Genomic DNA, 10,684 nt, shown 5'->3' with positions numbered 1-10,684 from the left:
AGGCAGGGAGTTGAGTCTTGTGTATCGGTTTATTCATCACCACATCCTCCTGACAGAAGGTTTGAACCATGTGCTGTGTCTCCATCTATTGGTTGACTCCGTTTCTCAAGATACAGATATATTATATTTTCAAGTGTTAACTTAGTTTCATTCAACTGTTCCTGCTTTTTTTGTAGCACCGGGATTGAAAAATAACAATATACACCCACTGACCATTTTATTAGGTAGACAGGACACCTAATAAGGTAAAATGAGGCGCACTCTTCTGCTGTAGTGCATTCAGAGATGGCCTTTCTGTAAGATGTATACAGAAACATTGTCATATTTCAATGTTTTAGTCTAATAATCATTGTGTCTCAGCTGCGAAGCTGAGCTCCTATGTTCAGTGGCGCTCTGTGTGAGGACATGCACAGAGACAAATAATCTAAATATTGCTGCTGATATCAACGTAGTATAGTATAGTATAGTATATTTTCGGAAATCATGCCCTATGATATTGTGCAGATGCAAAACGCCTTTAGAGCCGTCAGGAAGGGCATCTGGCACAAAAATCTCTGAAAAATCAAATATGAGGATCATCCCCTGTGGTGACCACAAGAGAGGGACAAAGAAAGAAAAAAAAAATGCACAGAACTTAATTGTGGCTGAGTGATATTGGTGACGGGTGAAAATATTGATTTTGTAATTATATCATTGTTCTTCCTCTTGCAATACGATAATAGATATGTCAGGGCAAATATCAACATTTTAAGTAATAAATGAAGGCGCCTGCCAGTTTGACTTGCCAGGCTTTGCTTTGTTCTCTATGTTGTGAACAAATCCAGAAATCTTTTCATGGACATTTTGTTTTCTTCATATAGATGATTACAGAATCATTGTATCGTGATATTATTGGTATCGTGAACCGTGTATAGTATCCTGAGGTACCCTGTGATTCCCCTACTCACCATATTTCTAAATGGTACTGACTGCATCTGAGTTTTTTTTATGTCATCTTGTGTTGTTTATAAAGTTTATGAAGCAACAACAGGCCTTTGTTTGGGATTAATTACTCAAAAGTCTGAAAAACTGTTTGCATTTGCATTGCGCTTTCCAATTTCGAATGTGTGCTATAAACACCTCAATATCCAAGACTATAAAGAATCACCCCATTTTTAATTTGGCATAATTAAAATCACTCTTTCTGTTGCTAATGGCAGGAGAGCAGTTCAAAACTCTTGAGATTATAATCCCACCTCCCTGCCTCATAGGTTCTTTACCATAACAACAAGGTTTTTAGTGACGGGTGACATCAAACCACATCACTGTGTACTGGCAGCACAGAAATAAACAGCAGTGTGCGATGTGTTCACACTCGAAATGATTAGTGCCCCTGTTGTTATGTCTTCTTTTGTCAGTTGGACTTGTTTCTCAAAGGATCCCTCATAGACTGGGGGGCTTTGTGCGTATCCATACCCAATGAGGGTCAAAGACAGAGTGTCCGGTAGTTGCTGATACCAGAGCATTAGCTGAAGGCTATTATCATTGTGACTGCAGTTGATCCTGACATCGGTTTTCTCCTTCACTATCTGAGGAGGAGATGGTTGAAATGTAACAGCGCTCACCTGACCTGTGGAGAAAGCAGATTTAGTTAATTATAATTTATTCAGATAAAGCAAAAACAATACAAGAGTCCAAAAATATATATAAATGATTACTGTCTTGTAATTAGTGACACAGTAGTACATCTTACAGTAAAAACAGATGAAGAGAAAACCGAACGTCTGAGTAGATAAAGACATTGTCAGACAGTGATGGGAGGACAATTAAGAGGCAGGGAGTTGAGTCTTGTGTATTGGTTAATTCATCACCACATCCTCCTGACAGAAGGTTTGAACCATGTGCTGTGTCTCCATCTATTGGTTGACTCAGTCTCTCAAGATACAGATATATTATGTTTTCAAGTGTTAACTTAGTTTCATTCAACTGTTCCTGCTTTTTTTTGTAACACTGGGATTGAAAAATAACAATATACACCCACTGACCATTTTATTAGGTAGACAGGACACCTACTGGTACTCTTCTGCTGTAGTGCATTCAGAGATGGCCTTTGTTTAAGATGTATACTGTAATAAATGATTATTGTTACTTGGGCTGTTGAGTAATAGAGTACAATCTCAGTTGTGGGAGATCTTTCTGTGTTTTACAAGTGTGTTTGTTGTTGCACAAAGAAGTTTAAAACCACAAATAATTGGTTTCTTTAACTTAAACTTAATACACCTCATTTTGCTCAATCTGATGCTCAGTTTCCTGCTCAGCAACTTTAGCTAGTTGTCTTGACCATGTGAACATGCCTAAATTCATTGAGTTGCTGCCATATGATTGGCTTATTAGATTTGTGTTAACAAGCAGTTGAATAGGTGTACCTAATAAAGTGGCTGCTTCGTGTGTGTGTATTGTACTGAATCAACACTGTTTCTCGCAGCTGTGTTGCAGTGTCATGTGACTTTGCTGCTGTTATCTGTTGCATCATTCTGGAGGTTTTTGTGCGACATAGTCACCGTCTTTACTGCTGTGTATGCTTGCTGCTCCAAAATATTCTCCGCTGTCCTCAGGGTGTGAAAGGTTTTGGATGTGAAGATAGGCCGTTTTCTCTCCGTTTCCGCTCACACTGAAGCGTTTGAGAAATGATGGCTCAATATTGTGATTTTCATAATAAACATAGCCAATCAACTTTAGAGAATTGTCTCCTGCTGAGCGCTGATACCAGAGGATGGTGTCATAGGTCGAGATGTTATGTGTAAGGCTCACATTGACTTGACCTTTTGGTTTCATGAAAAGGTCAGCTGGAGTCTGAAACACTTGTTTTTCTTTACTGAGGTGAACACCTGTCAAAAGAGAATTAATGGTTTTAATTTTGATATTTGTGGATAAAACCTTATAATGCACCTACAGGAATAGATCAATGACTGTGAAAGTTACTTTCTTCACCTGTGCTCTAAGGGTTGATATGAATTTTGAAAAAAAAAAAGAAGCGGCTTAATGAATGAATGATACCTTTTATCCAGCACGCAGTGATGATGGATACGATGAGACAGGACGTCATGTTGAATATGAGGAATCAGCTCGTGGCTCCTCTGTGCTTTGTGCATCAGAGGGAGGGACAGGAAGTGGATGTGGAGAAACTGATTTACATAAGGTGTTTGACATTTACTGAAGTTCCATTAGGTGTGTCCTTTATTCTTAGTGCATTGTTGTTGCTGCATCCATTGCTTTACTACACAAGATTCATACTGTTATTAATGATTATTGTAAGTTACTTGGGCTGTTGAGTAATAGAGTACAATCTCAGTTGTGTGAGATCGTTCTGTGTTTTACAAGTGTTTGTTGTTGTCTGTCTACAAAGAAGTTTAAAACCACAAATAATTGGTTTCTTTAACTTAAACTTAATACACCTCATTTTGCTCAATCTGATGCTCAGTTTTCTGCTCAGCAACTTTAGCTAGTTGTCTTGACCATGTGAACATGCCTAAATTCATTGAGTTGCTGCCATATGATTGGCTTGTTAGATTTGTGTTAACAAGCAGTTGAATAGGTGTACCTAATAAAGTGGCTGCTTCGTGTGTGTATTGTACTGAATCAACACTGTTTCTCGCAGCTGTGTTGCAGTGTCATGTGACTTTGCTGCTGTTATCTGTTGCATCATTCTGGAGGTTTTTGTGCGACATAGTCACCGTCTTTACTGCTGTGTATGCTTGCTGCTCCAAAATATTCTACGCTGTCCTCAGGGTGTGAAAGGTCTTGGATGTGAAGATAAGCCGTTTTCTCTCCGTTTCCGCTCACACTGAAGTGTTTGGAAAATGATGGCTCAATAAAGGGTGTTTTATAAGAAACATAGCCAATCAACTTTAGGGAATTGTCTCCTGCTGAGCGCTGATACCAGAGGATGGTGTCATAGGTCGAGATGTTATGTGTAAGGCTCACATTGACTTGACCTTTTGGTTTCATGAAAAGGTCAGCTGGAGTCTGAAACACTTGTTTTTCTTTACTGAGGTGAACACCTGTCAAAAGAGAATTAATGGTTTTTATTATGTTATTTGTGGATAAAACCTTATAACGCACCTACAGGAATAGATCAATGACTGTGAAAGTTACTTTCTTCACCTGTACTCTAAGGGTTGATATGAATAAATAAAATGCAGCTTAATGAATGAATGATACCTTTTATCCAGCACGCAGTGATGATTGATACGATGAGACAGGACGTCATGTTGAATATGAGGAATCAGCTACAGGCTCCTCTGTGCTTTGTTCATCAGAGGGAGGGACAGGAAGTGGATGTGGAGAAACTGATTTACATAAGGTGTTTGACGTTTACTGAACTTCCATTTGGTGTGTCCTTTATTGTTGGTGCATCGTTGTTGCTGCATCCATTGCTTTACTACAGAAATCTCTCTGGACCTCTCTGCTCTCTGGACCTCACATTGACAGTAAAACTGAGTCAAAGTTGACTGGAGAGATTGTATGTGAGAATGCAAATATCTGCAAGTGAGCACACAGCAGAAGTCAAATGTTATAATTCACAGCAAGTGATTGAGTGTTCTGCCTCCTGTATCCTCAATCTAGACGCCATCCTTAATCTGAATGTGCAATGTACAAAATGATTTATGTTTATTAAAATGAGATGTTTATGGCAGTAATCTGGAGTAAATAACAAAGATGGTGAGATGGCAAAAACAACAAAGGCCTTTTGAAAACTATTAAGCCCCCTTTTCTGAATAGAGGTGGTGCTGTGCTGCGGTGTACTCAGTAGGTTGTGGTATATTCAAGTTCTCTTAGCTTGATTGTGGAAAGTGAACTATTCATAGTTTTGTCTCCATCAAAATGTATATTAATTTATATATTTAATTTAAAATGTACTATTTTATGCTGTCCCTTGAGGATATTAAGAGCATTGTCTTGAATATGAATATGAGAAAAATGACAAACCCAGCACAGACGCAAGGAAACACTGTGAAACTAAGGTGACTGAGCTGCTGACTGCAGCTGCCTGATGAGGGCGTTTCCAAGACCTGACTGAAAACCACAGTTGATATAAAGACGATTAGTCTGAGTGTTCAGAGAGATACGCCTCAGAGTGCAAATCCAGCTGCATAGTAGTACAGGGCACAATGCTCAGAATAAACGGAGAACCATTCTTTGCTGTACTTCCACTTACAGTGTATTCACTTTAGAAAACATAGAAGAAAGCAGATTCTACAAAATATAGGAATGATATTATATCTGTCTACATATGTCAAAGTGTATAGCACTCTGGCTATTAGTGATGGAGATGAAGTTTATGCCTTTCGAGGAAGAGGAAGTGATTAAACCCCCCACTATCTCTGTACATAAGCTGGCAAAGATGAAAGCTTCAATGAAAATGCAGCTGGAAGGAGTCTGTTTGAAGTCTAATATAAAACCGTAAATTGTGATAAGAGTTGGTTTTTGTATAACAGAGAAAGAATTTAGAGTCACTGTGCATAGCTGGCTGCACAGTAATAAACTGCACTGTGCTCAGGTCCAGTTATTTGGACTGTAAGAGAGCCATTCTTTTCTTTATCTCCACTTAAATCTCCTGTGATATTGAAATGTTCCTTATATGGCTCTTCTTTTGTAGCAGTTCCATAATTTAAATATCCAATCAGTTTCATAGTTGTGTCTCCTGGTGAGCGCTGGTACCAGAACATCTGTGTGTAGTCAGTTTTATCATGGCTGCAGAAGATCTGCACTTTATCTCCTGGTTTAGTGAAAATGTCAGAGTGAGACTGACGGACCTCAAGACCCAGACAGACTCCTGTGTGAAAAGAAAAGTGTTGAAAAGAGCAATTATATTGTGATAGATCATGAAGGAAACTAATATTTTGCTAAACATGAGTTAATTCCTTATAATATTTTACCTGTCAGACAAAAGAGGAGAAGAAAGCAGATCATGTCTTCCACAAAAGATTTTGCATCTCATATCACAGGGACTGTTAGATGCATTTAAAGAGGAAGTGGTTCAACTTGGCAGAGATGAAGGCTCCATTGTAAATGCAGCTGGGAGGAGTCTGTTTGAGGTCCCATTTAAAACCATACATTGTGATAAGAGTTGTTTTTTGTTTAAAGGAGAAAGAAGCTAGAGTCACTGTGCATAGCTCGCTGCACAGTAATAAACTGCGCTGTGCTCAGGTCCAGTTATTTGGACTGTAAGAGAGCCATTCTTTGCTTTATTTCCACTTAAATCTCCAAAGATTTCAAAGGTATTATTAAATGCTTTCTCCATTTTCTCATCTTTCCAATTTAAATATCCAATCAGTTTCATAGCTGTGTTTCCTGGTGAGCGCTGGTACCAGAGCATCAGTCTGTAGTCAGTTTTATCATGGCTGCAGAAAATCTGCACTTTATCTTCAGGTTTCGCGAAAATCTCGGAGTGAGACTGACGGACCTCAAGACCCAGACAGACTCCTAGAAGAAAAGAAAAGTATTTAAAGAACATTTGCATTGCGATAAATCATGAAGGAAAATAATATTTCTCTATGAGAAAATTCCCAAAGAAGACATTTACCTGTCAGAAAACATAGAAGAATGCAGATCATGTCTTCCTCAAAATAAAAAGGAATTCCCAAAAATTATATGTCATATCACAGTGACTTAGTGATGGAGATTTAGTTGATTTCTGTACTCAGGTCACCTTTAAAGAGGAAGAGGAAGTCATTAAAAACCCACTATAAGTTCATTGAGATCAAAGCCTCACTGAACTTTCAGCTGGGAGGAGTCTGTTTGAGGTCTCATTTAAAACCATAAATTGAGATAAGAGTTGGTTTTTGTATAACGAAGAAAGAAGGTAGAGTCACTGTGCATCACTGGCTGCACAGTAATAAACTGCACTGCGCTCAGGTCCAGTTATATGGACTGTAAGAGAGCCATTCTTTGCTTTATCTCCACCCAAATCTCCAAAGATTCTAAACGTAGTATTAAATGCTTTCTCCATTTTCTCATCTTTCCAATACAAATATCCAATTAGTTTCATAGCTGTGTCTCCTGGTGAGCGCCGGTACCAGAGCAGCTGCCTGTAGTCAGTTTTATCATGGCTGCAGAAGATCTGCACTATTTCTCCAGGTTTAGTGAAAATGTCAGAGTGAGACTGACGGACCTCAAGACCCAGACAGACTCCTGTGTGAAAAGAAAAGTATTGAAAAGGGCAATTATATTGTCATACATCTTCAAGGAATATTTCACTACACATGAGTTAATTCCTTGATAAATCATTTTACCTGCCAGACAACAGAGGAGAAGATGGCAGATCATGACTTCCACAGAGTGAAGGAATTTCTCAGAACTACATCTGACAAAATTTTGCATCTCATATCACTGTGACCATCTGTGACGGAGATGAAGCTGATGTTTGCACTCAACTTTCATTTCAAGAAGTGATTGAACTTGGCAGAGATGAAGGCTCCATTGCAAATGCAGCTGGGAGGAGTCTGTTTGAGGTCTCATTTAAAACCATAAATTGTGATAAGAGTTGGTTTTTGTTTAAAGGAGAAAGAAGCTAGAGTCACTGTGCATAGCTGGCTGCACAGTAATAAACTGCACTGTGCTCAGGTTCAGTTATTTGGACTGTAAGAGAGCCATTCTTTGCTTTATCTCCACCCAAATCTCCAAAGATTCTAAACGTAGTATTAAATGCTTTCTCCATTTTCTCATCTTTCCAATACAAATATCCAATTAGTTTCATAGCTGTGTCTCCTGGTGAGCGCCGGTACCAGAGCAGCTGCCTGTAGTCAGTTTTATCATGGCTGCAGAAGATCTGCACTATTTCTCCAGGTTTAGTGAAAATGTCAGAGTGAGACTGACGGACCTCAAGACCCAGACAGACTCCTGTGTGAAAAGAAAAGTGTTTAAAAGAGCAATTATATTGTGAAAGATCATGAAGGAAACTAATATTTTGCTACACATGAGCTAACTCCTTGAGAAAATATTTTACCTGCCACACAGCAGAGGAGAAGAAAGCAGATCATGTCTTCTATAGAAGATTTTGCATCTCATATCACAGTGACTGTTAGATAGTGATGAAGATTTAGTTGATGTCTGTACTCAACATGTGTTTAAAGAGGAAGTGATTGAACTTGGCAGAGATGAAGGCTCCATTGCAAATGCAGCTGGGAGGAGTCTGTTTGAGGTCTAATATAAAACCATAAATTGTGATAAGAGTTGGTTTTTGTATAACGGAGAAAGAAGCTAGAGTCACTGTGCATAGCTGGCTGCACAGTAATAAACTGCACTGTGCTCAGGTCCAGCTATTTGGACTGTAAGAGAGCCATTCTTTGCTTTATCTCCACTTAAATCTCCTGTGATATTGAAATGTTCCTTATATGGCTCTTCTTTTGTAGCTGCTCCATAATCCAAATATCCAATCAGTTTCATAGTTGTGTCTCCTGGTGAGCGCTGGTACCAGAGCATCTGCCTGTAATCAGTTTTATCATGGCTGCAGAAGATCTGTACTTTATCTCCTGGTTTTGCAAAAATCTCGGAGTGAGACTGATGGACCTCAAGACTCAGACAGACTCCTGCAAGAAAAGAAAAGTATTAAAAGACCTGTTAAATTGTGATAAATCATCAAGAATATTTCATTACACATGAGTTAATTCCTTAAGAAAATATATTACCTGCTACACAACAGAGGAGAAGAAAGCAGATCATGACTTTCACACAAGATTTTGCATCTCATATCACAGGGACTGTTAGATAGTGATGAAGATTTAGTTGATGTCTGTACTCAACATGTAATTAAAGAGGAAGTGATTCAACTTGGCAGAGATGAAGAATCCATTGCAAATGCAGCTGGGAGGAGTTTGTTTGAGGTCTAATATAAAACCATAAATTGTGATAAGAGTTGGTTTTTGTTGAAAGGAGAAAGAAGCTAAAGTCACTGTGCATAGCTTGCTGCACAGTAATAAACTGCGCTGTGCTCAGGTCCAGTTATTTTGACTGTAAGAGAGCCATTCTTTGCTTTATCTCCACCCAAATCTCCAAAGATTCTAAAGGTATTATTAAATGCTTTCTCCATTTTCTCATCTTTCCAATTTAAATATCCAATCAGTTTCATAGCTGTGTTTCCTGATGAGCGCTAGTACCAGAGCATCAGTCTGTAGTCAGTTTGGCTGCAGAAGATCTGCACTTTATCTCCAGGTTTTGCAAAAATCTCCGAGTGAGACTGACGGACCTCAAGACCCAGACAGACTCCTAGAAGAAAAGAAAAGTATTTAAAGAACATTTACATTGTGATAATTCATGAAGGAAACTAATATTTTTCCATAAGAAAATTCCCAAAGAAGACATTTACCTGTCAGATAACATAGAAGAATGCAGATCATGTCTTCCTCAAAATAAAAAGGAATTCCCCAAAATCATATGTCATATCACAGTGACTTAGTGATGGAGATTTAGTTGATTTCTGTACTCAGGTCACCTTTAAAGAGGAAGAGGAAGTCATTAAAAACCCCACTATAAGTTCATTGAGATCAAAGCCTCACTGAACTTTCAGCTGGGAGGAGTCTGTTTGAGGTCTCATTTAAAACCATAAATTGTGGTAAGAGTTGGTTTTTGTTTAAAGGAGAAAGAAGCTAGAGTCACTGTGCATCACTGGCTGCACAGTAATAAACTGCACTGTGCTCAGGTCCAGTTATTTGGACTGTAAGAGAGCCATTCTTTGCTTTATCTCCACTTAAATCTCCTGTGATATTGAAATGTTCCTTATATGGCTCTTCTTTGGTAGCAATTTCATAATTCAAATATCCAATCAGTTTCATGGTTGTGTCTCCTGGTGAGCGCTGGTACCACAGCATCAGTGTGTAGTCAGTTTTATCATGGCTGCAGAAGATCTGCACTTGATCTCCTGGTTTTGTGAAAATGTCAGAGTGAGACTGACGGACCTCAAGACCCAGACAGACTCCTGGGTGAAAAGAAAAGTGTTGAAAAGAGCAATTATATTGTGAAAGATCATGAAGGAAACTAATATTTTGCTACACATGAGCTAATTCCTTGAGAAAATATTTTACCTGCCACACAGCAGAGGAGAAGAAAGCAGATCATGTCTTCTACAGAAGATTTTGCATCTCATATCACAGGGACTGTTAAATAGTGATGAAGATTTAGTTGATGTCTGTACTCAACATGTAATTAAAGAGGAAGTGATTCAACTTGGCAGAGATGAAGGCTCCGTTGCAAATGCAGCTGGGAGGAGTCTGTTTGAGGTCTAATATAAAACCATAAATTGTGATAAGAGTTGGTTTTTGTTTAAAGGAAAAAGAATTTAGAGTCACTGTGCATAGCTGGCTGCACAGAAATAAACTGCACTGTGCTCAGATCCAGTTATTTTGAATGTAAGAGAGCCATTCTTTGCTTTATCTCCACTTAAATCTCCAAAGATTTCAAAGGTATTATTAAATGCTGTCTCCATTTTCGCATCTTTCACATACAAATATCCAATCAGTTTCATAGCTGTGTCTCCTGGTGAGCACTGGTACCAGAACATCTGCATGTAGTCAGTTTTATCATGGCTGCAGAAGATCTGCACTTTATCTCCAGGTTTTGCAAAAATCTCGGAGTGAGACTGACGGACCTCAAGACCCAGACAGACTCCTAGAAGAAAAGAAAAGTATTTAAAGAACATTTACATTGT

At 38.6% G+C, this 10,684-nt stretch overlaps 1 gene segment (V, D, J or C); it reads right to left on the bottom strand.

The window, feature by feature from the left end:
- Positions 1-5,960: 5,960 nt before the first annotated feature.
- On the bottom strand, positions 5,961-10,306 carry LOC122782480. The segment is given in 3 exon segments: positions 5,961-6,231; positions 9,722-9,955; positions 10,062-10,306. Coding segments are annotated over 3 exon segments (357 nt in total).
- Between the last annotated feature and the right edge of the window lie 378 nt (positions 10,307-10,684).

The sequence above is a fragment of the Solea senegalensis genome, linkage group LG16, assembly GCF_019176455.1.
Source record: "Solea senegalensis isolate Sse05_10M linkage group LG16, IFAPA_SoseM_1, whole genome shotgun sequence".
NCBI classification, from domain to species: Eukaryota; Metazoa; Chordata; class Actinopteri; order Pleuronectiformes; family Soleidae; genus Solea; species Solea senegalensis.
Note: the sequence above shows the minus strand (reverse complement) of the source record. Positions and strands in the feature narration are given on the sequence as shown.